This window comes from Scomber japonicus, chromosome 14, assembly GCF_027409825.1.
Source record: "Scomber japonicus isolate fScoJap1 chromosome 14, fScoJap1.pri, whole genome shotgun sequence".
Lineage (NCBI taxonomy): Eukaryota > Metazoa > Chordata > Actinopteri > Scombriformes > Scombridae > Scomber > Scomber japonicus.
In genome coordinates, this window is record NC_070591.1 from 23587494 (window position 1) to 23608179 (window position 20686).

A 20686-nucleotide genomic window follows, 5' to 3' on the forward strand; every position below is an offset into this window, starting at 1 on the left:
AACAAAGCAATAACAAACCTATTTAACAAGACATGATACGCTCACTGGGCTGCCAGTTTGGTAGCTGACTCCCCCATAACCTTCAGCCACCGGGACAGAGCTGACCAACAACAGAGTGTCCACCTGGCAAAACTCAACTCAACGCCTACAGCCAGTAGCTTCAGGTGTGGTGAAGACAGAAGAAGTCAGGCAACGCCATGCCTGCACCTTAACAGCTCTACCAGCAGGTCATCAGAGGATGGTGCAGAAGAACTTCTTCTCCCGGAAAGGGTTCTCGGAGGCGGGAACGGGCACGATGAGAGGGTCCTCACGTATGTGAGCGTCGCAGTACGCCATCAGGTCTGCAGCTGCTTTGGATACCTGAAATGTTGAGACAAGGGAGAAGGGACACACATACGGTAGATGATAAGACTTTTATTGACTATTAATGACCAAAATATCAAGAGGTTCAAATGTATGTCTAACAGAGATGCCATATTTGCCTAAAGTGTATTTTTTAGACTTGCAAGTGGCAAAGCTACATGGATAGCAACAGTGACATCTCAACAAATACGGACCGCAATGAAACACTGTTCAAACATTTATGGTCTCCAGATGATGAATCCTTATGACTTTGGTAGTTCCAATATTTCCTGAGATAACTCAGAGGTGAACATTTGTGGTTGTGGACATATTTCCAAAACTGCTGGGCTGAATTAAATGCCATACATTTTCATACAGACATTCAGTTACCAAGAGCATGACCTGTGATAACTTTTCACCCAGTTCCAAAATCAGGTGAACATTTTAATTTGTCCAATTCTTTGGTTTGTGAATAAATACATATGCTTAGCGGCATTTTAACATTGTTAACATGAGCATGTCAGCATTATTCACCAAACTGATGTTGTTTATATTCAGTCCATCCATTTATAATGTGGCTTAAAAATACCACATCTACGGGTAAAAGAAATGTATCCAATTGCAGCACATTGAAATGGAAATGAATAATCATGGTCTCTACCCTTTACTGAGAGGGTGTTTTAATGAAAGACAAAATTAGATTTGGAGAAAATGTTCCTTAAGATAGAGGCAGCTTGGATTTGCAAACTGGTTGCTTTAAGCCCACGAGGGGTTTAAGCCAATGTAACCTTTAAAATAAGAAATAATATAACCTTCTTTTTACAAATGAATAGTTGAATTTATAAGCACTAAAACCCATCCTTGCTCAGTCCAATACGCTCAGGAGATAAACTGCTACAGCCTTACTTGGTCTCATGTGAACAGTGGCTAATGTTTGCAAACTTGAGATATTTTGCTGTGTAAGTCTTCACCAACTTTATGACTCTTCTTTAATTGTGCTACAGTTGTTTTAGCATTACATTATCCCCTCATTGCCACTTGAGTCCAGCAAAGCTTTAAAGCTTCACTTTAAAGCCTTTTTATGTAGAGTCCACTGGATTATATATGCTGCATAATGTCCACAATATGAGTTAAAGTTAATGGAGGGGGTAAAAGCCAACTGTAGATTGACTTAGAAATTGACTAAAAATGGAAGATGTTTGAATAGAAAAATAAGTTTAAAAATATTGTATTAATGAGTAAATATTATATATGGTTAAAAAAAAAGTAACATGATGATAGGGGTGTTGTTTTATATACTTGGAGATTATTATGCATCAATAAGTCACATGAATAATTGACTGACTGTAAGAAAAACCACAAACAACTTCAGAAGCCACCCTGATGAAAGCAAAAAAGCTGAAAGTCTTAGTGAATAATCAATGATGTAATGAAGTTTAAATTTGATGGTCTGCAGCTGACTGTGTGCTCTGCTCTCAAAGTTGCAAAATGTTTGTGGGAGTTAAACAAGCACCAGATGAGACTTGTCCACAACCAGGGTATTTTTGTTTTATTGTATATTGTCTGTGTTTGTCAGTGCCTGTGGCGACTGCACTGATGCCTGTTACCTCTGCCTCAGGCAAGAGGAATAGATGGCTCATGGAGATGAGTGACGGGTGTTGAGGCGGGACTTTGACCAGCTGAAGGAAATGAAGGTGGGAGTAACAACACATTTCCTGCCTCAAGGTGAAAAGTTGCATATCCTCGTATTCAATGTCAAACAGTGACTATAAATTTGACAAGAGTGCCGAGACTGTATTGTAGGTGAATGTGAATGTAGGTTTCCACTCGGGGGCCTGAGTGGGAGGTTACGGGAGGGGAGGCCGCAAATGGAGAGCAGAGGAGCAGCTGCATCCGTGGGACGGCGAGGGCTCGGGGATCTGCATGGAGGACAGAGCCATCTGATCTCCTGCCTGCCACTTCACCTCGCCCACTGCTGCCCTCACAAGAGAGTACAACTCACAAAATCCGTCATGCTGGATATATGTATCAGTCTTAAACATGGATGATTACTTTTACAGTCTCACAGCATATAATGATAACATGTCTAAATGACTGTTGAGTCATAACGGATGCTGAGATGTTTAGAGTTTTAAAAAGGAACAAACAAGTTACTTTTTAACCAACTTTCAATGTCAAAATATGCAGTTATTTAAACAATTAATACCAAAAAATTACTAACTGCAACTTTAAGAGTTAACTCAATGATTTCCAAACTAGGAGGTCCCCAGACAGAAATTGGGTGTCACAAGATGATTAAACAACACATCCTCATAATGAGACAATCACATAGGTCAATTGTTCCTGCACTCCAGAACGACCCACAGGAGCGTTTTCTAATATGCTGCCTCTATCAGCTGTAATCATAGAAAATCATGTTTATGGTGACAGTGCTGTGGTTAAAGTCTGGTTAGGTTTACGCACAAAAACCACTTGGTTATAGTTAGGTAGAGATAATGATTGGATAAAATGATCACTTGAAACATGGTTAAAGTTACTTCCTTCACGTAATGACACATTTGTCATCATGGCAACAGTAAATTCTACAAAAATTGAAGTTGCAGTTTTTTTGTTTTTTTTTAAATTGTCCCAACTCGTGTTTGGAAACGTGCCACTTGTGGTTGGAAATGGGAAGCGAACAGCAGCTTCCTGCAGCAAAGTCCTTTTTTTGCCATCTTTCTATCTATCCAGCGATCCACCCAACCCGCCACTTCTGAAATTTGTCACCCTATAATGACATCATCTGAACTGAGGCACTTCCCCGTGTCATAATAACTAAGACTGTTACAGTAGATGGTCTAAATGTAACTGTGTTGTTTTTTTTTTGCCACCTGTTTTTTTAATACCTATACTATTCTTGTGAGGAAAGGCTGTACCTAAAAGTAAAGAGATAGAATTTCTATTACACTGTTGATTTTTTTCTGCCTTTTTTCAAATTTTGGATTTATTCCTGTGAAATACTGGATGCTTTCACCTTTTTGGAGCCTCTAAAAATCCTTCAAATGAAAAAATCTGAGAAAGAGAAATCACTTGTGTTGAACTTTTCATAGTTCTTCTTGTCCACACTGAGGCTGTAACCTGTGATGAGGGGTCACAGAGAGACAGTTTAATTTCACGGGATCACAAGCCAGAGAGGTTGGGAGCCACTGAGCTACCTCATGCTGTACCAGTAAGTGCGAAAAGCAAATACCAGCACACACTTTCGACCAGTTTTAAACTTCCTGGCTCTCTTCTTCTGATATCTCAATGCTTCAAATTTGGAATAATAAATACTGTACACCATAATGTCTTCTGCTGTTTCACTTGGGCTTTTAAATACATGTTTTTCATCCTGTTCCCTCTTTTGGAAACACCAAAGTGGAACTTCAAAACCAGAGAGCAACCAGCAATGCCACACATTTAATTCCCAAAGCATGAAAATGACAAAGCTGTATTATCCCGCACAGCAGGCCTGGATTAGCACAGTATGGCGAGCAAGGGTGGCCACACTTGAAGTACCCCCCCTCCCACTTTACACACAGAAAAGTGAAGTTACTATGAGTATAAAGACCATAGATTCACATTAACTTATTGCTAAAGCACAGGCTAAACACACAACAAAAACACCTGACATTATAGTTACACATGCTAACTAGTTCTTACACTGAATGCAACTCACATCCCAATGCAACACATCATGCTAAATATCATTATTTTCATCATAAATGGCCCTCATGAGGACTCCATGGAAAACCATTACAGAGTATATTTAAATAAATCATTACACACATATACTGAATCAGGCGAGCCCATAATGTGTCTTACAAGCAGTCATTTCAACAGCTCAATGATCACAGAGCGCCAGTTGAGGTGATGGGAAGGTTTAAGGAATAGCACATAGAGACAATGTAATACAGTGTGTAGGCTATTAGAAATGATGGTGGTTTTGTTATTCTGTTGCTTTCAGAAAAATAAATTAAAAAGGAGTGAAAACAGAATCTGATTTTCATTTCAAAATCTACAAATGAAAAGGCATTTTTTATTTTCCTGGTGGCAGATACAACATTCATAAAAAATGACTTGATTTTTCTTCTCGTCTTATTTCAAACAGCAGGGTGGATCAGTAAAATGGTCTTGGATTGCATTTGATTACTGAAATAAACAGTGTCCCTCTTGATTTGCCTCCACACCTCTGTGGTGCTGAAAGACGCACTGCAGCGGACACTTTAACTGATTTCTTATTATTAATATTTATATTCTTATTAATGAACTATAAATAAAGTGTTTTATAAATGTTATATCTGAAGTTTCAGACCATGAGACATATTTAGGCCTGCATTTTTCATTTTTTTCATATTGATTCCCCCCAGCACAGCAAATTGGACACTCACCCGGTGTGATATATGGATAATCCAACCTGGCTGCATGGTTACCTCTCTACATGATCCTGTTGGCTCTCTGCTATAACTACCTACCTTCATCTAGGTCTTGCATCTTTATTATTTATGTAAGCTCCACACCACCTTCGCTGTAGATCTGTTGTTCCAATTCCTCAGTTGCTGAGAAAGTCGATAAATGACTGAAATACACTTCTCACTCATATTTCAGAAAACACAGATGACATTTCCTTTGCTCGCTTTAACAAGAGCTAACTTCCAAAAACACTTCTCAGCATTGTAAGAAGTCCGAGCACTGCTGGAAAATCAATAAGAAAAGAAATGTCAAATTATCAGCGGATGTTATTACATGCACACCACTGATATGAATATTTGGGATACTATAATGACTCAGGTAAACACCTATTCTGATGTACGAGACTCATTAATTCAGAAGAGATAACATGCCTTACAAGGCTTGTATTTATTCAACACTTTCTCTCTAAATGACCTAATTCAGTCACTAACCACAGTATCCAAGCCTGCACAAAGCTGGAATATCAACAAAGCCTTTAACTGCAATGCAAGTAAACAGCTTAATTATTCTCATAATCAAAGTAAATGCAATAATTATATTATCGTGTGACTGCAGACTGTTTTTTTCTGCAGACAACGGGAGCACCACAGGACAAAAAGTGGTATTACACAGTGTGGCCCAGACTGGCTGTAATTACACTGCAGCCCCATGATGGAAGGAGAGTCCTTCTAATTAGCACAGATCACATTCCTTTGGTTGATTGAGCAATTAATGAGAATGTGGTGATCCTTCAATCAGCAGCACAGAGACTGCTCTTGTCACTGATACACACTCTCCCTCGTCAGATCCCTTAATTAAATTTAAAGGATCGCCAGACGTGGCCAACTGTCTGTTTTCTCCTTTTTTTTTCCCTCTGTACTTTTCGCCGCTTTCATTTACAGCCACTTTATACTTCGGCGGCTCTTTGTTTGGGGCTGTTAATAAAGAATTACTTGGATCTCCCCATCTGATGTGCCAAGTGGTCATTAAAGCACAAACAGCTGCCTACCTATCAATCACCCAGCAGCTAAAGATGAGTTATAATAATACAGCTGTGAAATCATGCTGCAACTAAAGCTTTTTTTCTCCCGTCTGAGGAGTTATTTTTTCCACCTTTGAATTAGCAAAAATCTAACACAGACACCTAAAATATAATATTTATAACAGCCTTAGGTCTAATGTAGCCTTCTGTCTTAATCAGTGCAAACTTTTTTCTCCCCACTTAAAGCATTCTAATATTCAAGCATTCATATATTTCTTTGAACATTATTACAGCTAATCATTTGTTGAAGAATGTGAGCACTAATACAAAGAGCATAATTACGTGAGAGCCCTGCACCTCTTGTACCACATATTTCGTAGAAATGTCATCATGGTGTGGTGAAAACCAACCTTTAGTAATGTAATGCTTTACTTAAACCCAAGAATTATACATTCTTTTGGTCTGATGAAATCCTTTCAAGACCCTTTGAAAAAAACTCAAGCTGAGAAATAAGCCTGTTTGTCCCCCTGAGAAAAAATAATCCAAGCTAGTTGTGAACAGTTTTGTTACTGACAGGTTTGGTGGTAAATGAGGTTTCCACTACAGAGCAGAGACGCACCACTTTGTAGCTAAATGAGACTGCAGAGGTCAATTATTTAGAGAGCTTAAATTTTCTTTCAGATACAGATCACCTGTGGCAGTTCACATTCATTTATATTCATGTCTGATGTGTCTTCATCCATAAAATACAAAGGTAACACAAAATAAACAGGTCCAATCTAGTCAGACACCTTTGAACTGAACACTTCTCAGCTCATTAATGGTGTCACCTTAACATAATGTTACATGTTGTTCTGCTTAAAAAACAAACTGGAAATGCAATAATGTAAAACTACATCATTTCTGGTGCACAAAAATGTTCTCGGATACTGCTGTCCTGTTGGCACCATCATGCCTGTGCAATATCCAAATAATAACAGATGATAAAATGTCACCTCGGCCACCTCAACATTAAAAATGACAAATATTGTAAAAATTCCTAAATGTTTGTATGCTGCATTCATGTCATATCAACATAAAAACCATCTGTTTTCTGCCTGTAGAATATTCGTTTTTTAGTTTTACAGTCAAACTAAATGAATGGACACTGAGCCCAGACAAGTGACACTATATATAAACACAGTGTACAGCTCCTATTTCATTAGCCAAGTACATTTTATTCATAGAGCCAAAAATCCCAAATCTGTCTCGAAGCATCACCAGCACTGTATGACAGTTAGAGTTAATACTGGATTTCCTGCAGATGTACAGTAATGGGGATGGTGTTTTTTCATGGATTATGGCTGTCAGAAATATCTCTGACTCACAATCAGAGGTGTCATGCCCATTTAATTAGGGGGCAGGTGCATTCTGAAATATAATATAAGATTAAATGATTTAACTGTGCTTAATTAGTGTTTCAATTAGCCTTTATAAAAAAAGTCACTTTTCTGTATGTGTTTATTTGTAGTATTTGCTACTCTCTAATTAGAGCCTCAGCAATTCCCTATTTAAAGTGACTTATGCATGAATAATTAGTGTTGGCTTGTTGTCCTTTGCTATTTTTAGTAGGTATGTTTATTAATTTGATCAGAACAGATATGCAGCACTGAAATGTGTCCTACAAAGCAGGGGATAGACATGAGGAGAATTTTTACGCGCTTAATTTTTTTTTTCCCAGGATGGTGATGTCATGACCTGCCTACTCTGCCTATGACTGGATTATACTCTTTTGATTTTGTTGTGAAGAATCAATGTTGCTAGCTAGCTAACCAGCTAACGTTACCCCTGAGTTAAAAGCCTTTTCACTAACATTTACTTGCTCAATATTTGCTAGTGAATGCGACGTATTGTTTATACAGACAGGGGGCAAATGAAAGGAAAAACCAACATAAAGGATATTAGTAAGGTGTTGGGCCACCATATGCTGCTTGAACAGCTTCAGTGCATCTTTTACTGCATTGATTCTACACTCTCTGAACTCCACTGGAGGGATAAATACCATCCTTCCCAAAGATATTCCTTCATTTGGTGTTTTGATGACATCGGTCCAAAATCTCACAGGTGTTCAATTGGGTTAACATCTGGTGACTGTAAAGGCCGTAGCATATGATTCACATAATTTGCATACTCATCAAACCATTCGGTGACCCCTGGTGCCCTTGTGAATGGAGGCACTGTCATCTTGGAAGAGACCACTCCCATCAGGACAGAAATGTTTTATCATAGAATAAAGATGATCACTCAGAAGCTGGTATTGATTTGCAGTGACCCCTCCCTCTAACAAGGGACAAGTGGACCCAGACCATGTCAGCAAAATGTTTCCCATAGCATAACAGAGCCACTGTAGGAGTCAAGCATTCAGACCTGTACTGTTTTTCCTCTAATTTTCCCCCCGTCTGTTGGTGTCATTCAATTTTAGCTGTGGTTAATTACTGACAAGTCTTTGGTCATAAACACAGAAGCTAAAGCAGATAATTACCGGTAACGACGTGGTTGATTGTGAACATTAACGTATGGATGGTGGGAGTGTGCCACCTCAGAAAAATGGATTGCTTGACACCTCCGCTCACAGTTACAACTATCAGGCTGATGGAAAAAACTGTGAACGGTTTTCTCCCACTTGGCCACTCATAATGGCAGTGAATGAAAAGAAATAAAAGCTATGACTGTACCATTATAGCCCTTGTCTTTACTCATACACCACAGGCTGCAGGAACATCCCGGTCTCCTGGGGAATTGAAGACACTACCCATGTAATCCCAATATCCCTGGTCCAACTGATTTATGTCACATACAGCAATCCACAAACACAGAGATAAATCACATTATTTCACTTGGATGGAAACAGGAAATATATTAGATCCATCCAAAATGTTGAAAACTTCACGTGTGCCCAACAGAAGCCCTCCATTGAAATAGTACCAACATAAAAATATCACAACTACTATTATTAAGATTTGATTTGAACTACTTGAGTTTACTGCTTTCAGTTAAATAAAAAGGAGATTCAACCTTTTTGCCCCTCGACAGATTTCAATAAAATAGTTATATATATATTGTTTGTTTTTTGTATTTGTCTTATATTACTGGATTTCTATATCCACAAGAGCTACATCGCAAACTATATTAATGTTTTGTATGCTTCAGATTGGTGGTGATCTATGAGTCACATGATGGGCTGATGGACTGTAAGGAAACCTCCACTGACCCTCACTAGCCTGACGAAAACAAGCCGAAACTCTTGAGAGTAACACATGGCGTGCAACATGTTTTCATCTTGACAGATTTGCACTAATGCTCACACCTGATGTCTGCAGCTTTAATGCGTGTCCTCAAAGTTAGAAATGATTCAGAAAGTCAAAACAAATTGAGGCAAATTGGGCCAGTTATGTTCTAATAGAGCTCAGAGTTGAAGAGAAGTGATTATACAAACTGGAGTAAGTCTTGTCTGGGCAACAGTCAGTGAAAAAATTATAACTGAAACATCTTGATTGCTACAATAACTGATGATAACGAGGATGTCAAACCCAACTTTTCAAATGTAACAAAAAATATGTAAATATCTAAAACAAAATGAAAACAAAACATTGAGCCAAAAAAGTCAACTGTTGGGTTAAATCACGATACATCTTCTAAACCCTGATTACAAGTCTGGGATAATCACTCTGTTTTTTAAGCAAAGAGGGTTTTTCCTTGTAAGCAGCCTTTGTTGTGCTGAGTAGGGATGATGTTGTGTGGCAGGCTTCCAGCCCCGGCTTCATATAATGCTGAGCGAACAGCCTCGGGGCTGTGGGGCAATCATTCCCAGAGCACATGAGCAGCATACCGAATGAGATGATGACACGACCTCTTAAGTTGCTCAAGAAGTTGTTCGTGAAATAATGTTTGAGAAGAGTGACTCTAGAAACACTTTAATGAAAAATATGGCAGTGAAACATAATGCAGTAAGAACAATGGCCTCTAGAAATGGATCTAATATTGACTGAAGGGTGTCGGAGGGTGGAACAACATAGAAATCTATTTACAGAAACAACATTGTGATATTTTAAATCAACGCTGACCTCAATGATCTCAGTCATAAAAAGCATATAGGACTCAAAAAGTCAATATTTAACCAGGTGCTGTTTGATAAGGACACACTCTTTATCACTACTCTAACCCTAACCCACAATACCAGCCTGGTGGAGCTGCAAGAGGAGATCATGTATCAGGAATATAATTATTATTTAACTGAACACTGGCTAATTGAAATGATCAAATTATCTTTGAACTGGCGACCTCGAGCTCACGAGCCTTCAAAGACAAAAATCAGATGACCCAAATTGGAGATAAAATTAATGTCAGAAGTGGTCAACGGTGACTGTAGCCAACAAGGTGATACTGGGGTTTCCCAGCTGTGCACAGTGGAGAGACACTGACAGTGTGGGGCTTTCAAGGTGAACTAAGGCTTCATGTAATACCTGTCAGAAGATGTTTGTCCTCAACTAAGCTGAGGAGCTTTGATTTTATAGTCAGCCACAGTTTTCTGTTGGATAACTTTACTTTACTAGAATTGTAGTTTACAGAACAGAGAATCCATTGAGGACAAAAATGAGATGATGGTGATGGATTATTGCTACCATATCACTGGGCGCTGGAATAGCTCTCCTTACTCAAGATATGTTTTTAGTCTTCTAGCAGCTCTGCATTGTGTCTTGAATTTGGTGATCATCCCCAACAGGATCAGTGTTTGAAGCAATTCAGTGAAATAAATCATTATTTTCCTTTTTTTTTTTTCTCAAGTGTGCGAATAACAAGTCTTGACAGCCAAGTGTGCCTGTGTTGCCAACTGTAGAAAGCAGACATATTTTTTTTGTGTTTTGTTCAGTTGGAAAATGAACAAAAATTAAATATGTGCTAGAAGCTTGAAGACTGTCAGTCATGAACAGAAAGCTATTGTACTGCTCTGAACCTCCTGCTACAGTGTGTCTGTCCAACATCGACATGATACAGCTTATTACATGTAGGATTCATGTTAAGCTTTTACATTTAAAACAACTGTGACACCAGTGATCATCTTCATTATCAGTCATTCATTTTGTTCTAAACCACCTGACAGGAGCTTGCAGTTGACTTTTACCTTCACGTACACATAACTCACATCCTACACTATTCAATCATAATGAAACACACATGGAAATATTTGCTTACAGACACACAGGTGCAATAAAAAAGCTCTCCGTACCTTTATCCTATCCATGCAGGCCTCCATCTTCAGTTGCTCCACAGCTTTCCTGGCTTGGGAGATGCTGGCTGTGCTGTTGTTGGCGATACCGTCTTTCATGGTGCTCCTGTGATGCCAAATAGAGACACAAAGGGGGACACATAGAGTCAATGAACAGCACATTAAATCCAGAAAGCAGCAGCACCCCTGGCGATGTCTATGCCTCCCCTTGGAGCAGCCATTCTCTGCCACAACCTCTTCTTTTTTTTCTTTTAAAAAGGACCCATTTTGTCAGAGAGAATCTGTTTTACAGCAGCCAAGCTCCATTTTAACTGAAGAAAGAGCTTAAAAGCCGGCAGCTGGACAACGCTTTGTCATCTTTCAATCAGCACTCATGCATGATTATTTCTCCTTTTTTTATTGTTCAGGTTATTCTTCACATTAACAGGAGTGATTGTTGAGGCAGGAAGCATTAAAGCACACAAACACACCTCCTTGGAGCTCAAGTGTTTTGCTTAAGGGCACTTCAGCAGACATTTTGGGGAGTTTATATAGCTTCCTCTGAATTAGCAGTTTTTGGACCTCTCTAAAAGGAGGATTAAACCTGCATCTTTACCTCTTCTGTTCCAGACCCAGCAGACAGGAAGGACCACCATCCCCACCTTCATCCCCTCAACTTTCTCTACACAATGTACATCACTGCACCTGCACTGCATTTCATCTCCTCCACTGCTGCAACCAGCCTGGATACAAATCTATCTAATGACTAAACCTTGCTCTCATTTTAGGCCCCCTTTGACCCCCCTCACTGCTCCTGAAGTGTCCCACTTTGACAGCCACAGCTAGAAAAGAAAAGACCCCTGAACGCAGCAGCTGTGTTTTATAAATCATGTGCATAAAAAATATGACTGACTGACTGATTGAAGGTGGGGTGCAGCTGAATCAATTCACAATTCTCAGTGAGGGGCTTTTTTTCTTATTGCATCGATTTGTTTATTTATTTCATTTTCATCGCTCCAAGCCGAATTTAACTGAACATACATTGATAATACACTGATAATATGAGCCAGATGTTTTTTTGTGAAAAAGGGGGATGCAGACTGTGAATTCATTCCCCCCCACCCCCCCCCCAATCCCACCCTTCGTGCATGCTCTAAAGCCAATTTATGGCTTTTAATCACAGCCTCGTAGAATGCTATTAGGCCTTTTCCATTAAAGGTTTCCCCTCGATTCGTCCACTCACACGGCTGATTTAAGGGACTCTAACAGTGTCTGTGCCTTTTTATCCTAATGTAACGACGCTAATTGTTGATGCACATCTGTCAAACATGGGAGACTCCTATTTCTAAAGGGGATTAAATTGTGGACACACACCGTGCGAGCTGCGGCCCTGGTTAGAGCAGAAAAACAGCAAACCACACACATCAGGAAGAAAAAATGCTATTCATGAAGGGATGATCATAATTAAATACATCTTCAGGTTTCGCTGCATTGCTCGGCTATGTGCAGATTAATGTAGGCTACAGCCGCCGACCTACCTGCAATGTGCCAATGGTTTTCCAATTTGGAGAATTCCGGGTTGACTCCACCCAACACACACACACACAGGCAAAAAAAAGAGGATCAGTCAAATATCAAATGATTAGAGGAAATCCCAGCCTCGTTTCGGTCTGGACTGAACCCGAGGAGGTGAATCTTGCCGTTTTAATTTCGCCTCTACGGCTGGCTCAGTGTGAGTCGTGCGTATTCCGTGTAGGAAGATGAGATCCAGGCGGCGAGGTCTTGGTGAGCACCACGGCTGGACTTGGAGAGATGTTACGCATGCAGCAGGAGGGGGAAACCTCTGTATGACGATCAGATTCAGGCTGTGAGGAAGGGAGCAGTCGATCAGTGGACCAGGAGCGGCAGCAGGGCGACAGACGGCGTGTGCTTCTACTGTACAAACTGGCCCTAAACGTACCGAGGCTGCCTATTAGTCAAATTGGGATCTGCTGCTTTTCTAATTTGCTTTATTGCTGCAGAAGACACTAGAGATCCGCAGGCTTCCCCTTTTCATTTTTACATCAGCTTTGACATCACTGGGTCCCCCCCCCCCCCCCCCCTCCCTCCTTTACCTAGCCCCATAGTAACTGATGGGCCTCATCCATAACATGCTCTTTGGGGGAAATTGCATCCAGATTGAACATCTTATATCCACCTATCTGTATTATCCTATTCATAATAATATGGCTGATTTTTTATGGTTCTTATTGAACATAGTAATTAATGCATCACCTGTTTCATCTAGAGATTTCCTCTTGACTTTCATGCCCGTGAACGCACCTTTCCCCCCACATAAAGTAAGAAATTGACACAAAGGACAAGGTGTAGTAATATTTCTTCAAATATTTATATATATTTATATATTTATAATATACTTGTCACTTGGTTTGTTCATACATACACTAACGCACATATATACAAACAAAAAGAAACATAAAACACAACCTTTCAGAACTCAGTCCATGTTGCTGAACTGCAAAACCAGCTCAGAGAGGTCAGTTAAATGAGGACAACACAATCTAAGCAACCTAAGACAATGATCTTAAATTATGCATAGCTTAAGATATCAACACAAAAATATTATTTCCTTCATTATCTGAAAGCACAAAAACATCATCTGTCATCACATTTTCCTTCCTGCTTTTTTGCCATTTTCTCAAAAACAAAACAAACAAAAACAAAAACATTACTATCTCACATGTGGATGTTCAGGAGAAAAGAAAAGTTGTGGGTCTCGTAGACGCACACACGTAAGCATGAAAAACAGTAAACAAACACAGTAACGTCATGTCTTGACACACGGGAGTCAAGGGGGGGGGGGGGGGGGGGGGGGGGGCTGAGGAGGAGATCCACACAGTCACACAAAAGGAATGATGTGACAAAATAAGAAAATATTCCCTTTCTCTTAAACAAGTCAAACATAAAGTGTGAAATGTAAGATGGCATTTTCATCGCAGAGGGCTCACCGCAGTCACAGTCCAAAGCAGAACTTGTTTCACAGCCGTGTTAAAACACATTCCTGGTTTTTTCCCCATTATAAACACGATTAAAAAAAAAAGATCTATTGCATGCAGTCTGTGTCTGATATTGCTTTCTAGATAAGATTTATTAGTGGAATTAATGTTAAGACCACAGAGTATTGGCTCCTCTTGATTAAAAATGGTAGCTGATTGGCTGGTGGACCAACCTGAAATGTATATATTATATTTAAAGAAAAGTGCCTTGACTACCATTTCACACACAATAATGGATGAAGTGAAAGTGCAGTAAATTGAGTGGGAATGTAAAGAATAGCTGCATGGATCTGTTGGTGGGTTAAAGAAAGAGAAGTTTGGTCGACTGATTCTCAGCCTGATCAGTGTAGTGTTTAAAGAAACAGGGAGGACGATCACGTCAGCTGCAGAAAAACCTCATCAGTGCAGGAAGCTCTACCTGCTCCGACTCTGAGTCTCCTCAGCAGCTGGAAATGATGCCCTTCACCACACCCACCAACTACAACCTGTTTGTAATGCTGCACAGGTGCCAAGCGTGCCTCTTAGATCAGCGAGGAAGAGGGAGCGTTCAGTAGACTACTCTCTGCCTCGTCTCCAGAAATGAAAACACTTTAAGCATATAAAGTTGTTTGTTATTTGCTTTCTCAGGATTTTCAGCAAGCTCTATGAAATAGTGAAAGGATGTAGTGCATTTTGAGAGGCGGACAGGTTTAAGACAGTAAAACATTACAGAGGCAAAGCAGGTAAGGTTAGCCTCTGTGGTGTTTCTAATAAATAAATGAACATCAACATTTCTGAACGCAAAAGGACGATTTCAACCAAAGCAGGCCTTCATGAATGAGTATCATGACAGTAAATGTCACATCCACATATGCAGTCAAGGTCAGCATAATTCTAGCATGCAAAAGTAGGACAGAACAACAGGCAACACAAGGAACAATTCATCCAAACGTCTCCTCCCATCCCTCCACTGGGCGCAGATACAAAGTGATGCAGGGCCACGACACTAGTGTTCAGACTTGAGTGGAGCAGACAGCCCAGCAGAGCGACGTCTCACTCCCACAGAGCGGGGACGTCTCCCGGTGACAGACACAAGGAGGGGCTCCATCCCTCCCTCCAGGCTACTGCAGCATCAGCAGGACACGCTCGCCGAGCTCCGGCAGCAATCTGTCAACCGGTGCGCTGTGGGAGATGCCTACGCCGCCCAGGTGAGAGATGGGGGTCCTCGCACTGTGGGGTCTGGCTTTTTTTTTTTTGCCAGGCGATAGCAGCTTACCAGGAAACAGCAAAATCAACATTGGGCGAGGATTTTTGCACAACAAAAACTCAACAGACTCAACAGCGGGAAACAAAAGAATAAAAGACTTAACAAACCAAACGCACTTTCAGAAATACAGTTTGTATAAAGTGTCTGTTGCAGCCTCAGCCAGATCATTCATTGACCCCAACATTCAACTTCAGTATGTCTATATTATATATATGTATATATATATACACATATTATACTATTTTCATAATGCTGGGGGTGTCAGTGGTAGAGTTTGCTCGACTGGGGATGGCTTTAGTTAAAAGTCAGGAGGGGTTCAGGGAGATTGAGGCCATGCTGACACGTCCTTCTCCCTGTGGTTGGAGGGAGGAGAAAGAGAAGGAGGAGAAGGAGGATGAGGAGAAGGAGGAGGAAGAGGGGGGCTCCTCTTGCTGAAGCTGGAGTGAGGAGAGAACTGGACAGCTGTAAACATCAGACACACAGTCAGCCTGCAGCATAGCTGCTTAAGAAAGAGTAGAACATGGGCAGCTTCATGCGCTGCTGGTCCCGCCGACACCACGCCATCACCGTACCCTCACTGTTGGCAGTGTAGAGGTGGTGGCCGTCACACGAGTACGTCAAACTGAGGGAGACAGGAGAGATTATCATCAGAAATATGACCACCAGCATTCCCACCAGACCAACATTGAATATTAAAATGCCATTAAACACAGAGTAGCTCTGAAGATAGTGCGTTACCTGATGATGGGTTTGCTCGACTTGGGAAAGGTGATCTCTCTCACTGGTTTTAAATCCCAGGTGCTCCACAACCTGGACGATAAGAATCAGATATGTAAATAATTAAATTAAATAATATATTGAGACAAACAACAAAAAATAAACTGGCACTCACCTGACTACCCCGTTCTCCAGCCCTCCAGCGATGACGTTGACAGACACGCCCTCTGGCTGGTTAGAGAAGGCAACAGAGCAAATGATCTCTCTGCAGTGGACGTGACCGATGAGGTCGCCATTCACTGTCCACAGACGCAGGTCGCTGCCTCCGCCCACTGGATGCAAAGAATAGGGAGTCACATTAACAACATACTGGATACATCTGGAGAAGTGATTCCATAAAAAGTAAAGAGGTCCTCACCTGAGTCACAAACTGTTGCGATGTCGCCTGTGGTCTCGCTGGCAGAAACCGCCGTCACCGGGCTTTTGTGGCCTGTGAGACTTTGTACATAACAAAGCCTGAAGAAACACAGAAGAGCTCAGAGACCATACAAACCATTTCATATTAAGATTTCCCATCACACATACAAAAACACACATCTGACACTATAAGCTGACCTGTTGAGGTCCCAGAGGATACAGGTGCCATCTTTGCTGACACTGATGAGGATGCTGTAGGGTTTGCAGACAAACAGGCTGGTGACTTCTCCCGTGTGTCCATACAGGTGAACCTGAGATTCCACCTCCATCTCTGATGGCTGCGAACAATTTTAAACATCAGACACATGTGAGAAACCATATACTGAACATACGCAGGTGAATACTTGCAGGGTTCAACTAAATCGAATGATAACGTTGATGAAGTGTCTCGGGTTTCCCGAAAACACCATTTATCAATCTCCAAATGGGTTTTCTAAAAAAGCACGAATCAATTCCTGCAACACCCTTCAGCGACATAGAAACAGGAAATCTAGTTGGCTATTGGTGGGGACTGATGAAAGTCTGAAAGCCACTCTGATGACTGAACTCCCAGACCCATAATCCCACTTGTAGGCTTGGTGGAAATGTGTTTCAAGGGCAACTGTGATGTGACTAATGAAGCTGAGCGTTTGAGCACGGTGAGGCTCTATAAAGAGTGGTGGGGGGTGGGGGAGGGGGGTAATGGGAGGTGGGTGGATTGGGTGTTGATGTGGAGGCGGAAGGTTAGAGGGGGACGTCGCCATGGAAACCCACCGTGGTGCTGGTGAAGCGGTTGCTGTAGGCGGTGATGACTCCACACTTGCTGCCCGTAAATAGCTGGCAACCATCGGGCACCCAGGCGCAGCTGGTCACCTGGAGGAGAGACAGACACACACACACACACACAGATGGTTGGACAGAGGAAATGAGAAACACGACAGCTTTTTGATCAATCCTCAGTATCCGGTTGTGACAAGTAATTCCTTTCACTAATGGGCGCAGCTTATGTTCACCTGGTGAAGTTGTGAGCACTGAATGAAGTTGATGGGCGGTTCGCTCTGCTTGCTCTTGAGCCTCAATATATTGTCAGCGTAGCCCCAGCTCAAGATGGCTGACCACTGAATGTCTGTGCTGTGCATGCTCCGCACACCTACAGAGTAGAGAGCATAAAATTAATGAAGTCTGCGGGACAGCACAAAATATCCTGTCATGCGAGCTGATTTGTGAGTGGCTGGGTGGGCGTCCTACCTTGCTCCTTGCTGTAAATCATCATGAGGCAGAACTTGCGGGACAGTCCACAGATGGCTCGTGTTGGCAGAGCCAGCAGGGATCCGAACCTCTCCCCGTGAGGCTGGCTGAAGCACACTACCGGGTCCGGAGCACTTGGTGACCCGACGTACTCGCCCCACTTCAGACCTTTGATCCATGGTAGTGGGCTCTGCAGGGGGAGGAAGAGGAAGTTACCAGGTGAGTGGCAGATCGTTTTATAGACGCTGAATTAAGTCATGTCTCTGCCATCACAGTGTAGATTACCGGGCAGACTACTTCTTTGGTCTGTTCTCTGGTTTCTCTGAAGGCCAGCTGGACCAGGAGACCCATGGCTGCTGGCAGCTCCCCCTCTATCATGAGTTTAGGCCCGGCCTTGCAGATGTGAGAGGCGTTAAACAGCTGCCTGGGTGTCTGTCCGTACGTTTTGATCATGGTCTCCAGGGCCCGTCGCTGCACTGGGTCTTCTACAGCTGAGACGTCCATGCCAAAATAGGTCTGTGGAAGTCGATATGAAAACTGATGTCAGCAACAACAGCTCCCAACATTTTTCCAATCATCTTCTAATATACAGGTACTTACAGCCGGGTGGAACACGTTGATGGCCTGGACGGCAGCTTTGCCTTTCTGCTTGAGTCCAAACACCAGGTCGATCCACTGGCACAGTGTCTGGGACACTTGGTCAGACTCCAGCGCTTGCCGGTGGATCAGGATGAACAGACGTGGGTCATTGCGAGCCCAGGGTGGCAAATTCACATGGTTGACCCTCTCACCGTTCTGACGAACCCCAAAATCAAAACCTGAAAGAGAACGGTGCTTGTTTTTTTAAACAGGAGGTGTGAAAATGTATACAGTTATAGAAAGGTAGGTATGAAGGGTAAAGATGTTAAAAGGAGTGTAAAAATAATTACCCTCTCTGTTGACCAGGAATTCTGGGAGGTAGAAAAACTCTGGGATGAGTTCTTTCACATCAGTCATGGACTCGTAGGAGGACAGGCGCCACGTGGTATTCATGGAGTGAAACGTCCGGTCCGGGATATCAAAGCTCTGGTCTGATTAAGCCCAAAGACAATCTAATTACTGATTCGACTCACTGATTGAAAAGATCCCCTTTCATGACCTTAGACACCACGCTTGCTGAATACATTTACGGTCACATAAAAAGATGCCTCGCAGGATCAGAGAGAGAGACAGATGAATGAAAAAAATAATTAACACGAGAGGAAGAAATAGAAAAGAGAAGGGGAAGGACGAGGAGTTGATCAGAGAAAGAAAGTGTAAAGACAAAGTAACCTTTCATGGCTAATACTTGTGACGCAGCATGTGCTGCTCAGTTAGAGCTGAGATCAGGATGTTCCAGCATTTGGCACTAAAAGCCTCACCAATCAACCAAGACGGAGCTGTCAGTGTAATGTAGACAGGTGGCACTCAGTGGTGCTAAAAGCTTTTTGGAGATGTATGGTAATTATCTGCTGTTAAAAAGCCATGGGTAGTCAGTCAATTAACATTTACATAGTAAGACACAAGCTGGAGACTCTATTTTTCGTCTCTCTTGTCTTTAAGGATGTTTTGTCACTCACCCTGGTATGCGAGGAACATCTTGGTGAAAGGCGGCATTCGGACCAGGAAGTGCAGCACGGTGCCGCTGTTGGAGTAGTGAGAGCCGTAGTGGTAAGGCTGGACCGGAGGCATGGGGTCATCTTCTCGAATGCCCTTCTTGTACTCCTCCTCCAGGTACTACATAGACAAACACATGTTGGTGTGTTTTCTTACAGGACCATCCAAAAACACTCAAGTAACACATGCAGAAAACACAACCAGTCTTACTCTGTAATTATCCACGTAGCGATCCTCTTTCTCTTTTGACTGGACTGCGATGGGTTTGCTCAAATTCCTGCTCGACAACAAAAGAAAAGCGAAGCGGCAGTGAACCATGATGTTCACCGGTGACAAATGACAACAACTCGCCTATTAAAAATGATTCCCTTGTCAAAAACTTCAGACTTCAGAGAGGCTTTATTTGTCATCCAGTTCATCAAACAATGGCATAAAGAAGATTAAAGACAGAAGAACAAGAATATATGAGAGTAACATATAGCACTTAATTTATCAAAGACATCTTCCTCAGCATCTACAGAAAATAACAGCTTTCAAGACCTAATATTTAATGCATTTATGATAAAGAAGGTGCAATTTTGCTGTATAGTACTTGTATATCAACATCACTTAAAATATGATAAACCCCGAACATCAAAAGCCTTTTCACTCGCGCACTGACCTGTAGATGTTTGGGTCCTGCAGGTCCACCGTCTCGCTGGTGTAATCTCGCAGAATGAAGGGGAACACCGGGTACTGCATGAGGTCGTTGAAGGAGCGCCCGGCGTGCTTGTTGAGATGCGTGAGGTACTCGAAGTTGGATATCTGACCTGAGCCCCACAGCTGCGTGAGCGCCGTGATGTTCCCGTGCTCCAGCAGGTTGGGCAGATCAGATGTCAAGATGTTGTGGTAGACGTCGTCACGAAACTAGAAAAATACAAATCGTTATCCATTAACTGTGTCGGGACTGAAGAGATACACGGAAAAAGAGATAACTTGAAAACGTTATCTGAATGCGGCCGTTTGATAAATGAGACCTGTTGTATCTCTTAATTGTCTTTACCACTAAGAATGTGTGCCAGGTGCCTTAAGGGAGCTGCTAATCCACCTTAAATAATTAAATTAGTCTCAAATTATAGTTTAATTTTCAGTAAAAGCTAAATATATTGAAAAAAAAATCTGAATGCTACAATTAAATATCTAACTATTATTAAGATTTAAAATACTGGTATCAGCCTTCAAAATTCTGAGGTGAAGGTTTCAGGAAAATGGAAAAATCTTTTGGCCTGTTTATCAAGGAAAGCTTTTTA

General features: G+C 41.7%; 2 protein-coding genes across 4 annotated transcripts in view; both read right to left on the reverse strand.

Annotated features, from left to right (window-relative positions):
* Positions 1-231: 231 nt before the first annotated feature.
* LOC128372835 (guanine nucleotide-binding protein G(I)/G(S)/G(O) subunit gamma-4) lies at positions 232-11159 on the reverse strand. The gene is made up of 2 exons (XM_053333012.1): positions 11061-11159; positions 232-360 (listed from the first exon to the last, which is right to left on the reverse strand). The coding sequence occupies exons 1-2, from the start codon at positions 11157-11159 to the stop codon at positions 232-234; spliced, it is 228 nt and encodes a 75-aa protein (XP_053188987.1).
* A 2744-nt stretch (positions 11160-13903) lies between these two features.
* Positions 13904-20686, reverse strand: part of lyst (lysosomal trafficking regulator) — a 54050-nt gene continuing 47267 nt past the window's right edge. For all 3 annotated transcript variants that reach the window (XM_053332716.1, XM_053332715.1, XM_053332717.1), the window contains 14 exons: positions 20059-20303; positions 19608-19674; positions 19361-19517; positions 18692-18832; positions 18363-18580; positions 18048-18278; positions 17763-17952; positions 17528-17664; positions 17289-17387; positions 16674-16813; positions 16477-16574; positions 16234-16390; positions 16080-16151; positions 13904-15963 (listed from right to left, as the gene is read on the reverse strand). In XM_053332716.1, coding sequence (XP_053188691.1) covers positions 15825-15963; positions 16080-16151; positions 16234-16390; positions 16477-16574; positions 16674-16813; positions 17289-17387; positions 17528-17664; positions 17763-17952; positions 18048-18278; positions 18363-18580; positions 18692-18832; positions 19361-19517; positions 19608-19674; positions 20059-20303 — 2091 coding nt within the window. In that variant the 3' untranslated portion in view covers positions 13904-15824. The remainder of the gene's footprint in view (positions 15964-16079; positions 16152-16233; positions 16391-16476; positions 16575-16673; positions 16814-17288; positions 17388-17527; positions 17665-17762; positions 17953-18047; positions 18279-18362; positions 18581-18691; positions 18833-19360; positions 19518-19607; positions 19675-20058; positions 20304-20686) is intronic.

What these genes read in the sequence shown, in the direction of transcription:
- LOC128372835 (XM_053333012.1), bottom strand. Translation starts at nt 11,159, where the DNA reads ATGAAAGACGGTATCGCCAACAACAGCACAGCCAGCATCTCCCAAGCC. An exon ending in CCTGCATGGATAGGATAAAG is followed by an intron (nt 361 to 11,060) that starts GTACGGAGAGCT and finishes TCAACATTTCAG; the next exon opens with GTATCCAAAGCAGCTGCAGA.